Here is a 26,077-nt window from a genome sequence, read left to right on the forward strand (position 1 = left end):
TCAATGCTTTACAAGAGAAAGAGGAAATGCCGAAGCACAAAGCCATCATGCTGGTTAACCAACTACAGTGACCACTGTGCTGAGCCATGCCATCGGCCTCATAGCTACATGCCGCAGTGGGAGAGGTGCAATAAGATAGAAAAGTGCTGCTTTTGTGTGGCCACTGTGCAGCAGTTCGAAAAACCAGTGTTGCTCAATGGTGTGCTCAACTCAGGAATTTTTAACTACCACACGAAACGAGTGCGGAACCCAGCAGAAAGCGACATGCTCAGTGCGCAATAGTCAATATTTTAACAAATCTAGTTCATTATATCCATTGGCAGAACAATTTTACATTATTAAAACGAGGTTCTCAATACATGGGTCTCTATGGGGGATTTCAAGGGGAACTTCATTTACTTTGTTATATCCATTATTTCATTATACCGAATCTGGTTAAATGGAGATTCAAGTGCACACACAAACACACACACACACGCACACACACACGCACGCACGCTCCTTTCCTCGTTAATGCAGCCACCACATTAAAAGAATGTTCATATTAGCAAACTTTTCAAAAATCCCCTGCTGATTCCTTATGGTTTCAATGTAAAAATATTTCAATACTACGAACTTCACAAGACCGAACTTCTCAGAATAATGATCATTATTCAGTTTTCGTGTCATGTTAACAACGCCTCAGTAGTACGAACTAATATTCCGAAATCTGAGGATTCTAAGATTTCTGTGTATCCTTCAGGGTAGCCCAAACAGTAGGCTAGCAGAGGACAAGGTGCAGAAAGTGGACACCGCGGCGCACAGGTTCGGAAAACCTCAGACGGTGCTCAATGAAAAAGCATGGGAGATATTTTTTTTATCTGTTGCGGAGGCGACGACGCATTGAGTTTTACGAAAGCATGCTCTGCCCAGGCAAGTGTCGCCTACAGAGATGGAAGCAGCCAAGGAAGTTTTGGAGCAGCTCTGGGAGCAGCAAATTTGGCACTCTGGAGCAGGTTTAGAGCATGAATTGTCCCGTTTGGAGCAGCAGACACACACTCTGGAGCAGCCTGGTAAAGGTAAATATGAGTGAAATACAGGCACATGAAGAAAAGGTGTTCCTTATTCAACTTTGTAAAACGGTATTAGGTTACAGCAGATCAGTTCTGCGGGAGCCCGTAAGCCGATCAAAATTCATGGAAAAGAAAAATTGTCATCCACCTGAATGTAGCACGAAGCTACAAAGGAAACCTACAAACGTGTCCCAGAAACCACCGTTACAGGCCCCTCACCAGGTCTGGCCATCTTGAGCTGACAAGCACAGAGCATACACTGTGTGATAACGATCGTATCTGCAAAGTATTACATCAATACGCGCCGCGGAAAGATCTGAAATTTCAAGCCGAATGCCGTTTTCCCTTCTCACGGTCGCCGCGCTCCAAGCCAGAGGATGGCGTACACGTGCTCGTGCGTCTACTAACAAGTGTTTGCACTGTGACATCGCTCGTGGTGACACGTAACTTCGAGAATTATTCAAGGCAACATCTGTTATTTGTGTAATATGTTGCTTGAATAGACGAATTAAAGCTTAGAGAAATAACAAAACACACAAACCAAATGTCTGCATGTTTTTGTGTCGCTTCACACCGCAGCGAGAGAGATACACTTGCTTTTCGTCTGCTTGTTCCCATGTCGTGCAGTCGCGCGCGCAGACACAATGAAACTATGCCATTTTCTACGGTGTTCCAGCTCAGGATCATGCTCTGTGATCCGTTTGTGTCTGCCTCAGTATATGTGTAGCACTGACTTATACGCTAGTCAGGTGTCCTCGTGCACAGCGCGCAAAATCGTGCACTGCGCGAAACGAGATAATCACAACAGCTTGCGCGCAACACCGTCAGTGGAAGTGCGCCGCGTCGCAAGAAAGCAAGAAGAAAAAGAAATGAAGGTGGGGCCCGTGATATATGTATCACGTGATCCTCAAGGTCCGGTATGCGAGAACGCAGGGAAGGAATTTCGCTTGCGGAGGCTAGACGGGGCAAGTGGAGAGAGTGTCTCGCTTGGCAGTGGAGCTCGCCTTCTGAAATCTTGGTTTCTCGGCACTAAAATATTTATATCTCGGCTATTAATGAACAGATCTGAAAAACTTTTGCGGCAGAATGCTCCCTAGAGGACACGTAACAACTTCCAGCATATAACCAAAATTTGCTATGGGGCCTGGTGGGGGCCCTTTAAAGTTACATACTGTATGTGCCAACTAAATGGTGCCAAGAAAAACATCAATCGAAGGCTTTCCGTGAACAACGCCCACTTTATGTTCGTAGGCTTGTGTTAATGCTAGTCGACATTCTTGTTTTTCTTTGTAAACAAGCAAGTAATATTTAATTTTGATGAACCAACATTTATCACCTTACTTATTCAATAAGATGTCAATGCAAAGGTTGTGGAATACTACATAGAGAAATTACTGATAATAGCGCATATAGCGACCAAGGTATTATGTGGTCCTTTTTTTCAGAGAGAGGGAGAAAAGGAAAACAAGAAAAAGCATGTGAATTTTTTTTTTTTAAATCTACGTGACGAGTCCCTGCACCAGTAATATAAGTGGCCTCAGAGGTAAACGTTGTCATCAGTGCATTGTGTATAGCGTATAGTGTGTATAGCGTGCATACCTGGGCCATGGTCTTATAACGGTTCGAAAAGCGAACTGTTACATAATCACGCTACTTCGCGTTTGATAGGGATCGAAGATGTGTGCCAAAAACTGCTGCCGCGGCGAGAAAGAATCACAGCCGCTCGTTCCCAGTGCCCCTATTTGACGAGGTCTGCATAAAGATGGATGCAATCTTTGGTGTGCAGAAGTGTTGTCACAGCCACAGCGGGTTCTTTCTTGTTCTTATTTTTTATTTATTTCATGGGCTTTCTTTTTTCTTAAAAAGAAAGTCTTCATGAATCCTAGGTTGTTTTAAATGCTGTTATCGGTCCTTTCTCAACATCATCCACAACTTTTTTACTGACATCTCATTGATTAAACAAACATATAAATTTAGCATATCAAACATATTTGTGCACAATGAACGATAAATGTTCACAGTGGCCACCAAGAACAACACCCATCAAGGTATAGGGAACGCCGTTCACGTAGTGCCCTCAGATAATTCTTAATTCTTCGCGACCTTCAGTTAAGATAGAAGAGTACCACAGAATAAATGTGAATTCGACGTACTGGTCATTGCATGTTTGCCAGTATTTCACATCGCTTGCCGAGAAAAAGCTCCGAGATATTTTTGAAAATGACAAAGGGATAAAAATTTTCCCAGGCTTTCCCATCTGCACTGTCGATCAATATTTGGATGAGCTTGATTATTTGGACCTATTCATGGTTCCACCACAGGTGCCATAAAACTAAAGTAAGATGGCAACCGATATTTCGTATACCGAACAATAGTTTATTATAATTATTGCACTCAATCTGTGCAAGTCGCATCATGAACATCATTGCCATAAATGCAATTTCGGTGGTTTGCGGTTTCATTGAACGTTTAATTATGACCACAATTTGGCCGCTAACGTAGACTAAATATGAAACTTTAGATCCTTGGCTTGCGTTCTGCTGCGGCAAGAGCTCAATTTTGTGTGGTGTGGACGAGCAGAAAGCTGTGTAGCCTGAGTGCACATATGAATAATGATTGCGGTTACCATCGGATATTTGTGACCAAGAAGTTTCATGAAGGCAAGCAGGCCATTAGTGTGCCGCACTATCATCCCGGTAACCGGACATGGTGCACGTGCAAAATAGGTTTAGAATGTCACACGCACCGCGTTTGCCCATTAATCGACGCAGATTACCAATAGGATGCCAAACGCAGTGCTAAAGTGTATAACGGAACTGATGAGCTGCACGCTGAGCAGACTGTATGACCTTATTTATTAACCGCGGCTTTCCTACCCTACTGCCCATGAAATGAGTGCCAGTTCAAATCTTCTTTAGCTGGTCTGCATATATGCAAACACATAACACTTTTATAAAACATTTGTAATGCATTGTATAGCACAAAACGGTATTCATTTTCCAGTAGCCTAGTTATAATTATGCCATCAAACACACCCACACTCCAAGTACGCTGGCGCTGAAACGGGGTGCTTAGGCTTTGACTGCATGGCTAAGCACTAGCCAATGCATGCATGTCAATGGCTGTGTGGTTGCCACTGAACATGCACATCCTGCTAAATTTGGAAACTGCATTCAAAATTAGTGTTTTGGCACAGGCTGGCTCAGCTCGGTGACTTGGCGCCCGATGCACAGTTGGCACAGCGCTTCCATCCCTGCTTGAAGATATTTTGAAAATAATACAGTAAAACCGCGTTAAACCGTACCCGCTTAGACAATAGTTTCGTTTTAAAAGTAGTAAAATCAAGTCCCCGACTCAGAGGCCATAGAACATAATGTGTTTTGTATCTGCATAAACCGTACTAGCTTATTGCATATGTATCGGTTAACATGTAATGTTTCCCCTTTTCGTCGTGCAAACACGGCAGTGCGTCGTCTTTGTCAGGCGGCCTGGCAGAACAACAAGCCTCAGAGACCGGAACAACGGCCTCTAAACGCCTTGTGCGATCACGCGTGAAGCCACATCAACATCATTTCGGCGCCGTGCCAGAGAGCGTTGTGGTGTCGTGCAAACAAGGACTCGCGTCATGCTGAAGCTCGGATAAAGAAGACGCAGATGCTCACCATAGAAGAAAAATTAGACATCGTTCATGCTATCAAACGTGACATGAAGAAGTCGGTGCTGGCACGCGACGGGGATCTGCTATTGAGTACGGTGTGTGGCATTTGGAATGCGAAGTTGCTCGGCAGCGCTGCTGTGACCGCGAAGAGATGTCGGCTACGAGATTTGATTTTTTGCCATCGTTGCCTCTGTTGTTACCAAAATGTCGGCTAGCAACAGTAATGAAGACGACACGGAAAGCGACAGCACGGGCGATTCAGGCCCGACAGTGGCAGAAGCTGCGCATTACGTCAGCCTCATGAATGCAGTAGTTGCGACGAGAACAGCACCCCGCAATGAAAAAGGCACCCAGCGACTTCTGCAGCGCTACCGCCCGCGTGGACGGAGAACATGCAACACCAACGAGGAATCTGCCATGCGAGGATTTGCCGAGAAGAGGGAGCTGGCTGAAAAGCTCCCTCGCAGCTTCAGTAAGTTTGAGGCCGCTGTCATCGCTGCTAGGCCGTCGCTGCTAGACCGTCACGGCATCAAACGAAAATAACACTTTTGTAGCGCGAAGTGAATAAATACTGCAAGTTTTTTTTTTTTTCCCTTTCATCGCACTCTCTCCGAGTTCCGTTTTTGACAGGTAAGTGGGCGATTCTGTCGGGCCACCCGATGGAGACGATGCACTGCCGTGTTTGCACGACGAAAAGTGGAAACATTACGTGTTAACCGATACATACGCAATAATCTGGTACGGCTTACGTGAATACAAAACAAATTATGTTCAATGGCCGCTGAGTCGGGGATTTGACTTTACTATTTTTAAAACGAAACTGCTGTTGAAGCGGGTACGGTTTAACGAGGTTTTACTGTATAGTGCAACTGTAGGTGGTCTCCTCAGGACCACTGTCAACTGCACTTCCCTCTTCAAAGAGGCAGGATGTGTGTCAAGTTAGTTCCTGAAGAACACTTTGCTATGTGGTGAATGCAGTTCAAACCATGGGCATCCATGATTTAAATGGATGCCCATGGCATCCGTTTCATTGAAACAACATTTCCTAACCCATAATTCATGCTCAAAAATCATGAGGACCCTGGTACGTGTAAAGAACTAGGCATTTTCCTATAATCCAGTATTTATTTACGAGACAGAAGCGCTGAGCAGTCGGCTTGGCTGAGAAACAAATGAGACCAGTGGATGTGCTGCCCCTTTCCCCTCAGGAGGCTTTGTAACGGAGAAAATGTTACATTGCGGTTTCTGTCACTGTGCATTCAAGTACAGCCAAACCTTTATCCAGTCAATCTTGTCTATACCTAACTCAAAAAGGGATCACAATATAGTTAAATATACTGATAATTCAAAACGTAACATATGGTTATCTAAAAGTTATTTGAAAACTGCCGCACTTCTCGGACAGTTTACTGACATCGTGAAAAGCAGGAATAACCAATTTGTTTCTCTCAGGCATGTCGAACAAACACTTATTTTTTGTTATGGATATGCAAGTCAATCAAGCTGTCAAATGATCTGTGATATACCAGTCGTAATGCTAACTATAAAAGTCTGTGTCACCTAGCTGCAAGACCACAGTGTACCTTGCATGCAATGAAGTGGTCATTGCACATTTCTATTGAGGATAAGGTGGAAATCAATTAAACATGTAAGCAAACCAGCCTGTGGGGATATGCACTGTGCCACTGTCAGTGCACTTGTACTGCAAATTGCATGTGAACGTACTTGGCCATGTATCTGTTACAACACGTCATTTAAACAGCCGATCGTCATATGTCGGCAACGAGTCAACTAGCCATCTGCTGTTAGATTCAAAAGTGGCTTTCAAACTGCAGAACATTCAAGTCAATTCCACTCACATGTAACCCTGAGACCACAAATGAAAGATGTTCAGTGTGGCCTGCGAATCGAAGAGCGATGAGTGTTGTGCACTGCTGCCACGATAGTCTTTCTCGAAGTGCAGATGTGGCATGTGGTGGCTTTGTTAAATCCAAACTGTTGTGTAAAGGTCCGTCCAAGTAGGGGTTGGGAACGTTGTAGTAAGTGGTTTATATTACCGTAAAACACAAACAAAAGTTTCACAGTGCCATGGCTGCTCATTGTTACATACTAATGTTTTCAAAACAGGCCAATGCTATAAGTGGGTACGACTGTACTTATTTCTGTCTAATTACAATGCCTTGATGTTTGTCCTCTCTTTTTATTCGTACAACCCGGTTACAACAATTACAGGTTATAACAATAAAATTTTCATGGCACTTGAATATTGTTTAAGTGGATTTGGCAGTACAACATTTTTTTTGCTGATAATAGATAATAGCCTGGAGAGAACACAGTTAAATACAGTTAAGAGCCCTTCACCGGGTCCCATAACAAATTTTGGTTGTATGCTGGAAGTTGTTACGTGTTCTCTAGGGAGCATTCTGCCAAAAAAATTTTTCAAATCAGCTCATTAATAGTTGAGATAAAAATATTTCAGTGTCACAAACACATGATTTCAGGAGGCGAGCTTCACCGTAAACATAGACGCTCTCTCCACTTGCCCCGTCTAGCCTCTGCAAGCTAAATTCCTTTCCTGTGTTCTCCTATACCACACCTCGAGGATCACGTGATGCATACGTCGTGGGCCCTGCCTTCATTTTTTTGCCCCGCGCTTCTTTGCTGCGCGGCGCACTTTCACTAACGACGTCGCATGCGAGCTGTTGCGATTGTCTCGTTTCGCACAGCACACGATTTAGCGTGCTTTGCACGAGTGCACCTGACTAGCAGTATAAGTCCGTGCTACACGAATACTGAGGCAGACACAAGCGGATCATAGAGCATGATTTCGCGCTGGAACATGGTAGAAAAATGACATATAGTAAAACGTTGTTAATTCGAAGTCATCGGGACTGAAAAAAATCTTCGAATTAAGTACGTTTTCGAATTAACCGAACATAAAAAAGTGCAACCCAGGCAAACATTTCGCTGCAGCAATGCGCTACTTTTATTCGGCGATCTTTGGATTACTTAAAGTAATCAGAGATGCTGGTTTGCTGCGTCCTGTAGTTCGAGGCTCCAAGGGTCATGTTTTCTAGTTGGCCAACTATGTGCAGCATTTGAGAATTTCCACCGTGGCACTCAACAAAACTGCGGATAACGTTCAGCGATCTGATAACTTCCTCGAGAGCAGGTGCTCGGGAGGGCTCGTTAGCGTCGTCGTCGTCGCTGTCGTCGCACTTGGTCGCATCAGCGGTAGCTTCACTCTCAAAGTCTGAATAGCACGTTTGTTGATCATTTTCAAAGTTCAGATACTCGGCGAAGCTGACTGCACCAGATTCGCTATCCTCTGTGCAGAGTGCATTGGTGTGGTCGCAATACTTGGCTCCTTCTTCATCAAGAAGGAGCCGAGAAGGGCATGGCGCTTTTTGGCCATACTTGGCCCTTGCGCCATTGAACATCAAACATTCATTTATTCTTCACCAAGTGCGCATGAATAGTCAGCATCAGCATCAACGATTCTTTCCTTCGAGAAGCCAGCGTGTTCAAAACATCACATGATCAAAGTGGGTTCCACTTGCTTCCATGCATACACAACAGGACATATGGCTTCGAGGAGGTCGATGGAGTACTCCTTGCTGTTATCATAGCAAAGGAGCATGTGGTTGAGAAGGTGGTGGCGGTAAATCTTCCTTGTGTGTTGAATGACACCTTGGTCCATTGGCTGCGAGATAGACATGGTGTTCGGAGGAAGAAATACCATCATGATAGCTTTCAGGTGTAGGATGTCACCATGTGCCGGGCAATTAGTATCAACAACGAAGAGTGCATTCCTGCCTGTGGCTGCGAACTTGCGGTCAAGCTGCCGAACGTAATCTTCAAATATTGCGCCTGTGACTCAGGCTTTCTTGTTGTGCTGGTAGATAAGCTCATCCCTTGGCAGCAGCCATGCATTTTTAAAGCAGCGAGGCTTCCCACTCTTTCCAACTACGAGTAGCGGCAGCTTGTGCTTACTGCACTTGTTCGCGCCGCACAGAACAGTAATTCTTTCCTTCCCTGCTTTCGACCCTTGAGCGTGGTGTCCTTCAGTGCGAACGTTTTTGCGGGCAGCATTTTGTAAAAAAGGGCTACCTCGTCAAGGTTGTACACATTGTCGGCAACGTACTCGCTAATATGTTCGGTAACGGAACCAACGTGTGTTTCTTCCAGTCGTCGACGAGGCTCTCAATTGCGCTGCCGCTCTCACCACAGACGGCTACGAAGGTCAAATTATTGAGCTCTTTAAAATGACTGAACCATCCATTGCTACACTTGAACTCTTTGTGCCCAAGTTGTAGAGCCAAGTCGTTGGCCTTCTCCCGCAATATCGTTCCACTGACAGGAAGGTGGGCTGCATTTGCTTTCTGCAACCAGCGAAGTAAAGCTGATTCCACATCTTAGTACGAGGGAGCCCGTACTTGGGACCGCTTCGAAGAATATGTCTTGCTGTAGACCTCCAGTACCTTCGACTTGTTCTTCAATATTGTGAACAATGTCGAAAGGGGCACGCTATGCCTTTCAGACAACTCGGTCTTGGAACACGTGTTCTTACCTGCTTCATGGATCAAGCAGAACTTCTGCTGCAGCGTTAAAGTCTTATACTTTGGCATCTTCACTCACTGGCACTTCTGCACAGTTCAGAAAAAAAAAGCACCACGCAAGCTGCAACATCCCTAACCACTGCACACAAAGAAACGGTGCAGACTGGCGTTGCGCGCAGACACGTTGCCGCAGGTGCAGTGAGAGAATGGGCGAACGGAAGCCAGTGGCAGCGGCATGGAACTGAAGCTGACGCTGCAACTGCGAGGAGTGTGCGGAGTGGGGGACGAAAGCAGGTGACAAAAACCATTATGTCCACTGCATTGCAGTGAAGCATGCCTTCTTCTCTGCAGGTGCGCATTTCGGCGGTGCGCGGGGCGTACCTTGGAGTGATTTTTGTGCTAGCACTACTACTGGTCGGGCGCTTCATCTATAAATAATCGCGATTGCTATGTGGTGTCGCCTCGCGGCTCCGAATGGTTGTTGTTTTGTCGGGTTTGTGGTGAAATGGGGATCGGGAATTGCTGCGTAGCACCCCAACTCGTCAAATTAACCGGGTTGGCTAGGCTGCCAGTTTTAATTATCTGGCCAAATTTACATTGGAAAATACGGGATCGCAGAAAACCTTCAAATTATCTGGGATTTCAAATTAACCGAATTCGAATTAACAAGGTTTTACTGTAGTTTCGGTGTCTGCGCGCGCGAATGCACGACATGGGAACAAGCAGACGAAACGAAAGTACATCTCTCTTGCTGTGATGCAAAGTAAAACAAAAACGATTGCTCTAAGCTTTAATTTGTGAATTCTAGCAACATATTACACAAATAATAGATGTTGGCTTGAATAATTCTCAAAGTCACGTGTCACCATGAGCGACGTAAAAGCGCGAACACATGTAATTTAGCTGCACGAAGCCCCCCCCCGAAATTTTTTGTGCTGTCATGCACCGCCAACCAAAACAACCTTGGTGCCGGAAATCTTTCTTAATTTTGTCTAGAATGTCTTTTTTATGCTCAAAAATACAGGCCGCGCAACCTACACCAGATGGACTTTATCCTGTCGAGCACAATATTCTCGTTCATCCAGCCTTTCTCATGACATCTCACGACCACATTTTTTGACAGCTCCTCACCTTTAGGCACTGTCTTGCGCTTGAAGACGACATAGGGCGGGAGCTTGCGTCCGTCTGCTGTGCACGACAACATGACAGTAACTTGTTTAGAGCCTTTTCATGCATGGCAAGGGGGGGCGATGGCATGTCCAGATAAACCGGCATTTGGTAAGCATTGCCAATTCGCCCTAGCTGGAAGTTCTTGGATTTGCGCAGCGAAATAATGTGGCGCTGGAAAGCCACAGGCAGCTCTTCGAACGATTCTGGCAGCTTTTGCGAAATCAAAGTTCGGCGGCGTAAGGAAAATCCAGCAGGGCACATGTAGCGGTAAATCCAGCGCTTGCTCACTTTGAAGGCGGAGCTCGGTAGCCCTTTTTCTCTTGCAAGCTCCTGAGCTTTTGTCTGCATAAGCTCCACGCTCACAGCTAGATGCGCGGCTCGCAGTTGGCGTACGAACTCCGTCAGGGCGAGTTCGATTTCCGGGAATGTTGCCCTCTTCGGGCCGCGAAAGCTTCTTCGTGTTCTGCTGCATGCGAAAAGGGCTTCCTTCTGTCGATGCCATCTGCGAATGCTTCCCTCGTTGATGCCAAACTGCCTCCCGGTCGCACTGTTGCCGATGTCCTGTGCGGCTACAATAACCTTTCTCTTGAAAGCAGCTGAGTACTGTTTTCGTGGTCCGGACATCTTGGTCTTTCAATGCAGAATAAAAGAGATGCACTTCGCGAAGCATGGTTTGCACGTGTGCTGCCAAGGTGCGCACTCAACAATAAAGAAACGATGCTGTAGTCACGCAGCAATAACAAAACCAAGCTGCAGCCAAGCAGCAATAACAAAGTTAAGCCATAGCCACGCATCAATAACGAAACCAAAACATCTAGCCCACATTTCTGACTGAAATTTTTGTTCGGATCAGCATATAGTACGAGGCGAAAATTTGGGACGTTAACAATAGGAAAAAAAAAACTCGTATTATATGCGGGTTTTTAGGGTATATCAGAACACTCCACGAGCTTGTTCAACCAACTTAAGCTGGCCTCCTCGGCTCACATTTTCCCTTTGTAGTACCCTTTGAGTGGTCACCTCCATTCTCCGAATGAGAGTCCAGGTAGAGGTGGAGGATACGCACGCAAGTCGAATGTGTTACTCGCTTTAGGAGGAGGAAATGGCAGAGACGAAACCCCGTGACTGCAGCAGGCATTCGATCTCGCCTACCCAAATCTCCCGGGAGAAATGTCTCACCAGCGTGGTGAAACGAGAACTGATTGAGACGTCAGCATACAGTGGCCTATAGATTACAGTGGATCATTGAGAACAGCAGTGATGCAGTGCGTAATGATGTGGAGGGAAATGCTCTCAATTTCGTCAACTGCTCCAATGACCGTGCTCGAAGCGCCTAAGAGTGCTCGAAACGGGAGGAGAGCAATGGAAAATAACCAGCCAAAGACACTGCTGCTAGAGAGAGGGTGGTCTAGAGCGCTCTGAAATGACCAGCCAAAGATTCCATTAGTGTGATTTTGCATGGATAGCCATTATTTTCTGTGATCACAAGTACAAATCAAGGAACATTTCAATGATGCAATTTCATTAAAGTTCATTCTATCAGAGCTTCTATGATATGGACCACAATATAGCCACATTAGCCAGGGCATCACCCCACATTTTGCGACAGAAAGGTGTGAAGAAAACATTGACCATTATGTTCCCATGTCATGAGCAAAGCTTTTAGTCTACCTGTTAGCCATGGACTTGAGACAATGAAGCAGCCAGGCCTTGTGGTTGATAGCCAGACTGCCTCCAAGCTCTCGAGGCAATGAAGTGTATGGAATGTGTGCACCTAGCTGTTCCAGGCTAACTGTAGTCACCTGCACAAGATTAATTATGAATCATGAATCACATTATGAAGGATAAAATAAAAAAAGAAAGACAGCTTTTAAAATACAAAATGTGCATCAACCTTGAAAATATCTGCATAAGAATAATGGGACCATATGCATGCCAAAATCAAGTACGTGATTTACCTTTATAAAGGGACGCTAAAGAAAAATATTAAACTGAGCTAGATTGAAAGATTAGGCTTCTGTAATAACAAATTTGTAATTCGTAGAGAGAACAAAGCTTCTGTAAGCGAGAAAATGACGCAAATGCAAAAATCGAAGTGGCGGCACCTAATAGTATTTCAAATTAAGGTACTTGTCATGTGACGTCAGCACTAGCTGATTCACAGACAGCAGCAGAGGAGGTTGTCACGTGGGGATTACACAGACTCATCCATTCTGGTGCGGGTGATTCAAGTTGAGTAGCAGCAGTGGGACCTTCAGTGGCAGTTTCCCATGCAACAGTCGTATATAGGCACACACAAAATGATGATAGACTTCTAGACTAATTATTTATCGATCTAACATCGCTTAGTTCCTTTAGTGTCCATTTAAATGATAGGTACAAAAACCTTATTTGTCCTTTCTTTTCAGAATAACACCTCATTCTTGTAAAATGCTGAAGCCACAATGTAAAATTGTGCTGCACTATCTTTACAACATTTGCACAACATTCTCAGCTTAGCACATTCCATAGCATCCACTCATGCACAATGTTCAAACTATGGCAAAATTCTGTAGTGTGATGCAATAGAACTTCTCAGAGATTTGAACTTTTGCTTGCACAGAAACAGCTGGTGTGCAACAAGGAAAAAATATATAGGGTTTATAGAAATCATATCAGTGCACGCAATGCATGTATCTCATAATACTCAGGTAAAACTGTCTCTGATGCTCGAAGAGCTTGAACTTACCCTGTCCCTGAGCTTTTCCCTGACAAAAAGGCGAAGTATTCGGAATGGTGCCTTGAACCACAATGGCGCGTTAACAATCAAGACTTTCTTCAACCTTGCTGGGTAGGCGCCCTGCAATGCATCAGACGACAGACTCAGTAAAAGCATAGTCAAGACCAGCATAGAACTTGAAATTATCTCTTGCTCTGTTTCATACATAGTAGGCAATGCTGCTGAAGCTACTCAAGTAGTGTAGCTGCAAAAGTGTATCACTCCACATGTTTTGCAGCCAACTGCCTTTTAATTATGCAATGCCCAATTCTGGATACTAACTTACTCATACATTCGTACCTGCCAACATAACGACCTCAATATTCAGATTTGCCAAACAAGGGTAGGAAGTGGAGGGGGTCAATAAGAGCAAAAATTTGCCCCTCCTTTTGGTGGGCCACAGCTACGTCAAGAACAGCTCTGAATGGCAGCCAGTACAGTTATTAGACACCTCGGTGCTCATACTGTGACCAAATGTGTACTAGGCCCCGTTATGGTTTCAAGCGAGGTGTGCAAGGTGGACGAAAGGGCCTAAATATAGGCGTGTGTGAATACCGAATATAGTCTACACTCGTTACAACAGACTCACATACAACAGACTTTCGGATATAATGGACCATATTTCAGTCTTAGTTTGTTCCACCTAATTTATTAATGCAGCTAAGTTCACTTCTAACAGACTGCGTTAACGGACTATCGGCTACAGCGGACGAAATTGGCAAAATTTGTTTTCTAAAATCGGCCGTATAAAACATACTTTTAGCGTGTCGACACGGGCTAACTGACTTGTGAGGGTCAGCTGATGATCGCGGCTCAATATCGCGCGTGCGAGGGAGGAAGGTGGGGTTGAAATGTGCCATCTAGTTTCGCGCACGAGGCACAGGGGGGGGGGGGGGGGGGGGGGAGGCCCTCTATTCCACTGGCTGCTGCTTATGGCACAGCTACGGTATCTTGAAAGTTATCGGTGGTGTGAACAAAGCGTGCACCCGCACAGGCCTCATCTTCAAAGCAATCTGTGACGTGGACAAAGTGTGCCCAGTGCCGGTAGCTTCGCATGTGCTGTGATATCAACATTTAGTTCGCATTGAAGCAAGATATAGCACAAAGGTCAATACGCTCACTGCTGCTGCTGCGCTTAACTTGCTTAATTTGTTATAGCAATCGATGCTTCGCCTTTTGGGTGAAACTACTACTATTTTTGCTTGTTTTCTTACTTTGGAAGTTCCTCATTCGTCACTCACTCTTTGCAATAAAGTTATTAGACATTGTGACGAAAGTTTCGGAAATGAAGCATGTTGGATATTACGGACTTTGCATAAAACGGATGTTTTTTGACGGATTATAAGGGTCGGTTGTAACGAGAGTTGACTATAGTAGACTTTGAATCAAATATCGAATTGAACATGAAATATTAGAAAGTCTTCCAGAAAATTTAATGCTTACAAATTTTGGGCAAGAAATTACGGTGTTGCACAACCTCGGGAGCCTCCTAGCATTGCATAACAAGAATGCAGCAAGCTATCAGTAACTTAGGTACATAGAAATCCAGATATACTGCACGGTCTACTCTTGAATACAGCTGGAAAATTTTTATCAATAAATTTATGTTGAATAAAATCAAGTGCTTTTTTTCCTCTGAAACTAATGAATTAGTGACATTCTGTCATATTGAATACCAATGATATTATCAGTTTAATAGTGGACAAGCATTTGGGAGCAACCTAAATTCCATATATAGTTCTGCTTTCTAGTTCTTTTTCCAAAGAACCGCAGGGCTAACCCAACTTTACGGCAGGTGGGTTACAGTGAAGTCAATCTGAGCAACAGATGAAAAAAAATGCGTATCACGTGACTCGGTCACTGCTTCGCAAGTAGACGGCACATGCGGTAAACAGATGCCATCCGCTCCGTATCACTGTCAGTTTCGGCATAATTTTCCACCTGTCAAAAGATTTTAAAATTTCACTGATGATTACAATACTCCCTAATGCAAATTTCGAGCGCAGCTGTTTAGATGTTTTGACTTGGTGACATTATAGGACAAAGAATTGGATTCTGAAGGACAATGTGCTCTCAGCGGCGGCGCTGAGCCTCTGCTCGGGCAGCTTGTTTAGCAACAGTGGCAGACGAAGCATTTCCATCCGTTGCGAGAAAGCGTGAACACGGGAACCTGTGGCTGGCGCGGAGCACATATTGTAGTGGCGGTGACACTGCAGGCGAAATAGCACATGCGCAGTGTGTCCGAAACCCATGCCAACACTGTTTCCGTGCTGGCCACATGCCTGGTCGTGCCGGCACTCCACTTTCCTCCTCACCCTTTTGCCATACTCGCCTCCGCTATCTGCCTTCTCGTTGTGCTGCACCCCCCTCCATGTTCCTCCTCGCATCTTTCATCCCCCCACTGCACTATGCGTTCATCTTTCGCTGTGCTCGTTCACTCGGTTGCGCCGATACTGAGGCCAACGCATGCTGCAGGAACAGGCACCTAAGAGCTGCTCTCTCAAATCTGGAGGGTCACGGCAAGTTTGCGCATACTCTACATCACCACTTACCCAACACAATCTGCATGCCTATCAGCAGCTAATTGGCCCGATCTTCGAACTTCCCGAAATATGCGCTGATTTTGTTGCTTTTCCCTCTGACCGAGTCATGTTATCATTTTGATCGGTCCTGTTGACCTGGACGAACCTTGCACCGACAGTAGCGGCTCTGGTCGATGCGGCGCTGTTCTGCAAGTTGCGGCGTTTGGGCGCAGTGCGTGCGATCCTCACATTGGGCTGATGTCGACGGGAGCTAGCAGTGACAAAACTGCTACAGCGTCAGCCAGGGCGGTGTGGCCAATTCGGCACCTGCTTGGGTCTCCACATCGAACATATTGAATTTTAGAAAAATCTAATACTAGATATCCCATTTTTGAATCGAATTATTTGAACACTCACTATTTGATCAGAGTCGGTGACGTTCAACTATTTCCGCACTGCTAATTACATCACGACAATAACGTCACAAAGAGTTCTTAATGGCTGCCAGTACAGGTATTAGACGTCTTGGCACTCATAGCTGTAACTGGAGACGGTGCACGCAAGCGTGTAGCAGATTCAATGAGTTGGAATCTATATACGGTGAAGCTTTGTGCGAGTGCATAAGGAGTCGAAACAAGAGTACACACACGCAAGCACTCACACGCACGCACGCACAAGCGCGGGCGCACACAAATTGTAACAAGCCTTTTGTCAAGCGGAGTTGCTGACTACTAGAGAGTACGACGGATGCCTTGAATGCATTATGGTTTCAGAGGCAGCACACACATATGCACATAACGCAATTAAAATTTCCATTCTATCCGCAAGAAGCGTTCACTTCCTCATTACCGTGCAGCCACAATGTGTGAAGGCAAGCTTTGTGGTTGTGTTTTTTCTTTTCCCCCGCACGGCCGGCGCCATCGTCTGCACATGCATGCGCCGAGGCGAGCACCATCTGGAGGAGCTGTAAGGAATCTAACAGCGCGTGTGCTCCGCTGCAAGTGGTTGGCCTATTCGGCAAGGGAACAGCCAGGCCATAGGCACGGTCAAGAAAACCGGAGAGAAAGCTTTGCATTTAATAAGGAAAATGTGCTACATCCCACGACAGTTGCTCTTTTGGCCCCTTTCCACTCTCAAAGTGGCCCTGAACCATCTTTTATCGCGGTCGAGAAATGTGCTTGAAGTTAAAATACACAGTTTCAGAAATTCTTCGCTACAAAAAGTACTTGAATACGTTAACAGCCTACTGAACGTCACCATGGTGCGTAGTTCAAATTTAATTTTGGATGGCCACGTAGACGCAACTACTTCAGATTTTGACACCCACAATGTGCCAAACACGGTCGTCTTTAGTGAGCCGCATTGCGCTCAGCCAGCGGACTCGTGGTGACAGCCCGTGGTGGCTGCAGTAGGTACGCTACGTAGCAGACGGCAGCTACACGCACTGTAGTGCGTGTGGCAGCATTTGACTGTGGGACCTCGTTCTGCATACTAAATACTTGTAATGTGACCCTACTTCTAATAATAAATTCTGATTCTGATTTGCTTTGTGCATACCAGGGCTTGAGTACATGCTCGCACTCATATACTCCAGCCTGGCCATGCTAAGTGGTGCGGGCCAGCTTTGTCCTGCACCAGGTTGTCCAAGGGAAAGTAGCCACATCCAACTTGCACAGTTTGAAGCACCACTATCAATAGCTCAGTACAAAGTGAAGTCTGCCAAAACATATAACCAGGAGTGGCCAAGAACGAGCGTGCACTGGCAAGCGTGCACGAGGTCTGACCTTAAGTTTCGCATGGTTTGAGGCTAGCTGAGTGTTCAAAACTAGTCGAAATTAGCGAGACCCGAAGGCTGCGGCACTGATAAGCAGGTTGGTCAAAGTTTAATTATTACGCAGGCGGCCACGGCCGAGTGTGAGCAGACAATAGTCAACTTTATCTGGAAGAATGTAATTATTATTGAAATTTGAAAGCAGATTTCCGTTTACTTTAGCCTGGTTATTAAACTGGGGTCAATAAATATACACAGTAAGAGTAGGAAGAAGCACATTGATCCAAACACCCTGCTTGAGTGATGTCAGCTACTGGCCAATAACAGCCGCATATGGGAATCTGATGTATTACAAAATAAAGCGTCCAAAAAAGAATGAGAAGCAAGCTTCTGTTGAAAAGAGAGCATTAGAAAAAAAAAAAGGTGACTTCGCAGTCTGTTTGTGAGCTCCACACACTGAGCACGACTGCAAAATTTGGCTGAGATGCCTGAAGCAGCATATGCAACCAACAACAACAACAACGATGGTGGCGACGACAACAGCGGCGGTAGCGGCACCGCCTATTGTATGTGCACTGCAGGATGAAGGCCTCTCCCTTCTCTCTGCGATCTCCAATTACCCCTGTCCTGTGCCAACCGATTCCACCTAGCACCCACGAATTTCCTAATTTCGTTGCCCCATCTAGTCTTCTGCTATCCTCGACTGCACTTCCCTTCTCTTGGCACCCATTCTGTCAGCTTCTGCAAGCTTCTTTGTCAGACTCCAAGTTTCTGTCTCATATGCTAGCACCAGTAAAATGCAACGATTGTACATCTTCCTTTTCAATGATAATGGTAAGCTTCCAGTCAGGATCTGAGTATGTCTGCCCTATGTGCTCTAACCCAATTTTATTCTTCTGTAAATTTCCTTCTCATGATCAGGGTCTCCTGTGAGCAATTGACCTAGCTAACATATTCCTTCGCAGACTCTAGAGGCTGGCTGGCGATCTTGAACTATTGCTCCCTTGCAAGGCTATTGATCATTATCTTTGTTTTATGCATATTAATCTTCGACTCCACTCTTACACTTTCTCTGTTAAGGTCCTCAATCATTTGTTATAACTCGTCTCCAGTGTAGCTGAACAGGACAATGTCATCTGCAAAATGAAGGTTGCTAAGATATTCACCGTTGGTCGTTTAAGCCTTTCCAGTTTAATAACTTGAATACTTCTTCCAAGCACACAGTGAAGAGCACTGAAGAGATTCTGTGTCCTTGTCTGACCCCTTTCTTTACATGTATCTTCCTACTTTTCTTGTGGACAATTAAGGTAGCTGTGGAATCTCTGTAGATATTTTCCAAGATACTTACGTAACTGGTCTGTACTCCTTGATTACTTAATATTGTGGCACTAATTTGTGGATACTAATATTGTGGATTACTAATTTGTGAATTACTAATATTGTGGATATTGTGGCACATTCACATGGAAAGCAGAGCGTCTAAGCGGCCAAGCGGATTTTCAACGCGGCGAGGCGGTGAGTGCGCGCGCCTGTTCAGACCGGAACAGGCCTGGCAGCCCACATCGCAGGGAAGGCGAAGCATCCAGCGTTTTCGTGGCATGCGTGTTGCCATCTCTTCGCACCGATCGTCCGTCCTCACCGCGCGCGCGCAAGCGTCGTCACCGCGCCACCGTCGTATGGCCAGCCGCTCTCGCTTGCTAACCACTTGTGAAGAATGATCAGCTCAGACGAAGAAGACGAAATAGTTGGCATTCTACTCGCCGCTTCTTTAGCAGCTTTTCAAGACGAGCAGCAAAAAGCTCGAAGGAAGACAGCCTGCCACACCGCTGGTGGGTTCGCCCCGCCTTGCAAGAATGAGAGAGAATGGGCCATGCCAGTGCTTTGATTCTTGTATTCAGTGTCCTTGTATACGTCGTGTCTCTTGTCATATAGCATCGAGCAACATTTGATTGTGTCGATCAAAAGTGCAGCGCAAAATCCAGCTATCTCGGTGGATGCCATTTTGAGTCATCTTGTCTCCTCGAGCCCTGGTTGGCTGCAGGAAAGCGGAAAGCTCCGGCGGGGTGGCAAAAATTGGTCCGAGAGCGATCGGGCTGCCCGCCTCGTTTTCCGCCTGCTTTGCCCGCTCGGCGAGGAGGTTTTCGCCGCTTTCCGCTTTCCACCTGCCCGCTTTGCCCGCCCCACCTTCGGTATGCATCTATGACTGCTGGTATCTCTACTGTATCAAATGCCTTTCCGTAATCTATGAAAGCCATATAGAGAGAGTGATTGTACTATGCTGATTTCTCGATTACCTGATTAATGAAATAAATGTGATCCATTGTAGAGTATCCCTTCCTAAAGCCAGCCTGCTCCCTTGGTTGACTAAAGTCCAGTGTTGCCCTTATTCTATTCGAGATTATCTTCGTGACTATTTTATATAATACTGGAAGTAGGCTAACGGGCCTATAATTTTTCAACTATTTAACGTCTCCCTTTTTGTGGATTAGTATAATGTTTGCATTCTTCCAGTTCTCTGGGACCCTTAATGTCGATGGACACTTCGCATAGAGAGCCGCCAGTTTTTCAAGCATTATGTCTCCTCCATCTTTGATTAAATTGACTGTTATTCCATGAGGGTTGCAATGTGGGCTTGTTGGTAACGCATCTTCAAGGGGTGTACGGCAGCGCTATTAAAGGACAGGACAAAAGAAGACACACAAGGCCACACACAACGCTGTGTGTGACCCTGTGTGTCTTCTTTTGTCCCGTCTTTTAATCGCGCTACTGTACACGCCTTGAAGATGTTATTCTATCTTCTCCTGCCGCTTTCCCCGTTTCATGTCTTGCAAGGCCCTTCTAACCTCATCGCTAGTTATAGGAGTCCCTGCAACCTGTTCATTACTGCTTCGAATGGAGATATCGTGGAGCCTCTGGGTGCTGTACAGGTCAGTATAGAATTTTCCCGCTACTTTTACTATACCTTCGAGATTGCTGATGACATTACCCAGCTTGTCTTAAAGTGCATACATCTTGGATTCTCCTATGCTAAGTTTCCTTCTCGCTGATTTCATGTTGTGCCCATTTTTTACTGCTTCGTCAGTTTTTCTCACGTTATAATTCGAATATCCCTTATTTTCTCCTGGTTGATCAGTTTGGACAGTTCTGCGAATTCTATCTGATCTCTTGGTTTGGACACTCTCATTTTCTGTCGTTTCTTTAAGGTCCTTTGTTACTTTGGAGAGCTTACCTACTGGTTGCCTTGGTGCCTTACCTCCCACTTGAATTGCTGCTTCTGAAGCCAGCCAAGTTACGGTTTCATTCACTGCCTCAATGTCACCTTCATGTGTCTCTTCTAGGGCTGCATATTTGTCTGCAAGTGCCAACCTGAATTAGTCTGCTTTTATCTTAGGTGGCCTGTTTCTTCTTGACCAATTTTACTCCTTTTCTCTTCAAATTGAGGTGAATCCTAGCCCTCACTAACCTATGATCACTGCACTTTACCCTCCCTGTCACTTCTACATCCTGCACTATGCTGGGATTGGCGGAAAGTATGAAATCTATTTCATTTCTTGCTTCATCATTAGGGCTTTTCCAGGTCCACTTTCTGTTGCTACGCTTCCTGAAAAAGGTGTTCATTATTCGAAGTCTATTCCTTTCTGCGAATTCTACCAGCATCTCTCCTCTAGCGTTCGTAAAATCAACGTCGTAGTTGCCAATTGCTTGATCACCAGCATACTTTTCCCTCTCTTTTGTATTGAAGTCGCCCATTACTACACCATACTGAGTTTGCACTTTTCTCTTCGCTAATTCAACATCTTCATAAAACTGATCTATTTCCTCATTATCGTGACTAGATGTTGGAGCGTAGGCTTGTACTACCTTTAATCTATACCTCTTATTAAGTTTGATTACAACTACTGCTACCCTCTCATTAATGCTGTAGAATTCGTCAATGTTGCCAGCTATGTGCTTATGGATTAAGAATCCTACCCCACATTGCTTCTTATCTGCAAGACCTCTATAGCAGAGGACATGGCCGTCAGTCAGCACTGCATAAGCCTAACCAGTTCTTCTAATCTCACTAAGGCCAATTATATCCCAAACAATGCCTGATAGTGTCTCATAGAGTCCTGCTAAGCTAGCCTCACTCAACAGAGTTCGGGCGTTAAAGGTTGCCAGGGTCAGTTTCCATAGGTGGTTTGTCCTGGTCCAGAGATTCTTAGCACCCTCTGCTGTGTTACAGGTCGGACCGCCGCCTTGGTCAGGTGCTCCGCAGCTGCTGGGGACTGAGGGCCATTAGTTGATCGAATGAGTCAAATGCTTGTATACAAATGGGCTAAATTTGAATCTGAGTTCCGCTAACTACTTAGCACATAATGGCTATTATGATGCAGCTGTGCTGCATGACGGGTCGTTTTTTTTGTTTTTTGCTGTGGGGTTGAGGCAGTTAATTGGGAGATTTATGGCTGTGTCCATACAATCGGGAGACTTGGTCAGAATTTGGGAGGCCCCGTGACAAATTTGGAGAGTTGGCAGGCATGTACAGCGAAATATTGTTACTACGAGCACCACATTAACGAACATTTCAGATTGAAAAGCTTTTCAAAAATCTCCAGCTGACTTCTTAAGGTGTCAATGTAAATATATTTCAGTACTACAAACTTCAGAATATCGAACTTTTCAGAATAATAATCATTATTCAGTTTCCTTGTCCTTTCAATGTCTCAGTATTACAAACTAATATTCTGAAATCTGGGGGATTTTTAGATTTCTGTGTATCTTTCACAGCAGCCGAAACAGTAGGCTAGCAGATGACAAGGCGCAGAAAGCGGACGGCGTGGCACAAGGGTTCAGAAAATGTGAGATGGTGCTCAATAAAAAAAAAGACGCAGGAGATAATTTTTTTTTTTAATCTATTCCGGAGGCGACGATGCATCCTGTTTTGCAAGCGCATGTTGCATCCAGGCAAGTGTTGCCTAGCAATGGAGGCGCGTCTCTTCCTTCTTTCGCGCTTCTTTCTGTGGCCATACTAGCTACGCACAGAAATATAACCATGAGATGTAACCTCTGTACTCATGGGGATGCCGCACGGTCGCACTGTGCACTTTCCGAATGGTGTCATTTACGGATGCTTGCGCTTAGGTATAGTTCAGGTGTCCGCCTCAAGTGAAACAGCTGAGGTGTCTATGGCAAAAGATGTGAAACCAAACAAACAAGAAACACTGCGCTTTGGAAGCAACATGGAGCTTCCTATTTGTCAGCAGTTTTCTCAGCATCTGCTTTGCAGACGTCCCTCTTATTATACGGTGGTGCATGGCGGCAGAATCTATGGAAAATAACAACAATGTGGGCCGAGAGCCAACAGCAACGTTTCTGTGGATAGCTCAAACATGGCAACTTATGAACTGATGAGTTGATGGGCAGAATGATTAATTTTGGGGCTTTCACTATAACGAATTTTCAGAATAATGAACGATTTTCGGCAGTCCCGCGTGATTCATTATATCGAGATTTGACTGTATATTAGAAGTGCAGCAGATGGAACTAATGCTGTGTCAAGTCCCGCATTGTCTCCATACATTTCTCACTTCCAGTATGTGATGAACTATGTTCTGTTCACGAGCACTCTGCTTTGGAGCCTGCGCAAAAGGTGAGGGTGCACAAACATGTCATTTTGCTCGTAGTGAATAGGTCCAGATATGCAACACATTTTATGCGATAATTTCTTCCTCATTTCGGCTGCAACATATAAAGGCAACAGTACGCCTCGTGAATGCAGTTGGTGTGAAAAGTTGCCCTAGCCTGTGCAGTGTTGCCTGTTACGTATGAAATGGAGCACTGTATAGCTGTAGTGCCTCAAGACATCGATGTCGCACTGAAAACTATTCTTATAGGCAAAATGTTTAATCCAGGTACACATACATGTAATTTGACTATCTGTGGTTCAACTATCTTTGTATTTTCTTAACGTGCACTAAAATGTCTGCACACAATTTTCACATTACACAAGTGAAAAATGCCTTCTATGACCAAAAGGAAACATTAAATATTGCATAGCAACACAGGTGTCAACATTGCTACACAATGCAAATCTGTAAAGATAGAAAGAGAGCCATTCCGTCACTTTAATTTCTATACATACATCTCATCAAGTCACAGTGCCACTTTGTTCACACAAGAACCAATAAGTTTCCACAATGAGTAACTCATCAAATGAAATAAAGCTCTAAGAGAAATGCACAAAGAGAAATGCACAAAAAAGAGAAAGAAAGCAGCAGTAGCGTCATACAAAAGCCCTCACCTTGAGAAGATTCAGTATTTTTTGACTGAGCTCGTAGTCAAAGTTCTGGTACTTTGAGCCGGTCATGTTGTATATGAACACTATCCCGCATCTTTGGCTTTCGAGGCTGCACATTATTACAAAAGAAAGAAAGAAAGAAAAGATTAAAATGCAACAGAGCCGTCTGCTGGCCAAAACAAAACAGATTTACAACGATGGCCAAGAGCACAAGAAGTGAAAGCGCAATCTGTCAAACTGTATCTAACCTTGCAAGCAGTGATACGCTGAACTCCAGTGTTAATCTGAATTGCACTGCAAGAATGTGCTTATCCATTTTAAGGATGCATTTGGAAACAAACACCGTAGCTTAGTAGCTCTTCTGAATGTGGTAGCTATTGTATTTTTCAGAGCGCAATCTGCTCAGACCATCCGAGTGTGACATACACGAACATCGTTATGGGTGACAGCCTACATTTGGGAAGCTACCAAGAGCAGTCAAGAGCACCCTTGTCTAAATTATGTTGCCATGGTGATGGTAAGCATTATCATTAAAAAAAAAGATATGTCCCCTCAGGTCACGATCAAACATGGGATTTTTTTATTCTGAAGCCAACGGTAATCAATACTTCCATCAGGCAACTGGGAAACTGTATGCACTAAAAGGATCTCGATGCTTGTGATGCAGAAGGAAGCACATCAGTCACAGGCTGATCATGATTATAATTTCACCATTCAAGTACATTAAGCAAGTAATTACGAATTACGACGTAGCAACGTGCCACCTCAAGAACTTAAACAGCTTTCTGATAGTATAAGATTATTATATATAGCATAAGGTTCAGCAATGTAGTAAATGGGGCTAGTTGATGCATTTTCATGATAGGCATTTTCGTACTTTCATTTATGTTTTCTTTGTTTCTCTTCTTTCTTTTTCAGTGCAACATGCAGCACAACTGTGAAATAACATAAGTTACAGAAAGCCACAAGAGGTAGTTGAAAGAACGCCCAGGCAAGTAAAAAAGGCAGGGAACAGTGTTGGGCTATTTATAGACTGTCCCAGTTCAGTCGCATGCCAGTGTAATAAATAGTGGCATATTACTTACAATTATTTGAACCTCCTCCCCATTACTCATGACTTCCTAGTGTTCTTATTGCCCAACATCCAAACAGGCAACACTTTAGGATCTGGCAATTGCAAGTGCATGCATGCAAGTGAACGCAATATCAAGGACAGCCAGCAGGACATTACCGTATAATCAACCTTAGGCCAAAACAAGAAATGAGAAGTTATGGAGACAAGTTCAGAACAATTACACGCCTGTGCTTAACATCAATTGTGAAGCGGGCCTGTACAGAAGCCCTTATGGCCGCAAGGCTTAAAACCATTCAACTCCCCAGTTCTTTTATATATACAGTTGAACCCACTTATAACAATATCGGTTTGAACAATAAGAAGCTGCTGCACCGTCAACTTTTGTATGTTTTCCATGGTGAAATAACCTGCTTACTACAATGCCCCGATGCCGCATTATCGGTTATAACGATGAAGTCTGGCTGCTGGGTGTCGAAGCCGAAAGATAGTGAAATACGAAAATCTTGAAAAGAAAGAAAAAAGGGGGGAGAGAAATTTGAGCCACTGCATGATAGCCTGCTACCCCAACAGCTGCCGCGCATTCATTTTCCAGCTTTTTCGACATGCCTCCCTCCTGTCGCCCTTCCACCCCTCAGAATACGAATGGGCTGTGCCCATAGCTCTATGCCGCGTGACCCTCCGAAACACAAATTGCAATTTGCGCAATGGTTCCTCATTCAGCGCAGTCCTGCTAACAGCTTAACTGCTTGTGTTCATCTTTGTTGGTTGTGTCGAAATCATTCTTGACCATATGGTTTCTCAGCCTTGTTTGACTCGCCGACAAAACGGAAGAAGGCTGATCCGCCCACTGATAATCGGCAATGCACGACATTGCCAGTGAAAAAAGAAAGCGCACGGCTATACATTTGGTAACTAAGTACTTCTAACCGAGGAGGCGATCATTGCGAATGTGCTTGCATCGGACAGTGACAGCGACGGAAGTAGCGATGACGCGGTAGGGCAGGCTGCCTCAACGTTGTCTTCACAGAAAGCCCTGCAAATGATTCAGTCCCTCCGGGGCTTTGTTTTCATGAGGAACTTTCCACTGCACTATGTCGAGCACCTGGATACCTTGGAGAATGATGTCGGCAAGCTTCGCATAAAGCATGCAAGGCTGACAGACATAGGGTTTTCTCATGCAAGCCAGTGAGAATTATGTGACGAGATGCTTGTGGCGATCTCGCCTCAGCGTT

General features: G+C 44.9%; 1 protein-coding gene across 2 annotated transcripts in view; it reads right to left on the minus strand.

The window, feature by feature from the left end:
- Ptpmeg2 (Protein tyrosine phosphatase Meg2) overlaps window positions 1-26,077 on the minus strand; it is a 64,691-nt gene that overhangs the window by 31,067 nt on the left and 7,547 nt on the right. For both annotated transcript variants that reach the window (XM_050189333.3, XM_072286403.1), the window contains exons 5-7: window positions 23,774-23,879; window positions 13,168-13,278; window positions 12,111-12,241 (exon numbers count right to left, since the gene is read on the minus strand). In XM_050189333.3, the coding sequence (XP_050045290.1) occupies window positions 12,111-12,241; window positions 13,168-13,278; window positions 23,774-23,879 (348 nt within the window). The remainder of the gene's footprint in view (window positions 1-12,110; window positions 12,242-13,167; window positions 13,279-23,773; window positions 23,880-26,077) is intronic.

This window comes from Dermacentor andersoni, chromosome 2 (assembly GCF_023375885.2).
Source record: "Dermacentor andersoni chromosome 2, qqDerAnde1_hic_scaffold, whole genome shotgun sequence".
Taxonomy (NCBI): Eukaryota; Metazoa; Arthropoda; class Arachnida; order Ixodida; family Ixodidae; genus Dermacentor; species Dermacentor andersoni.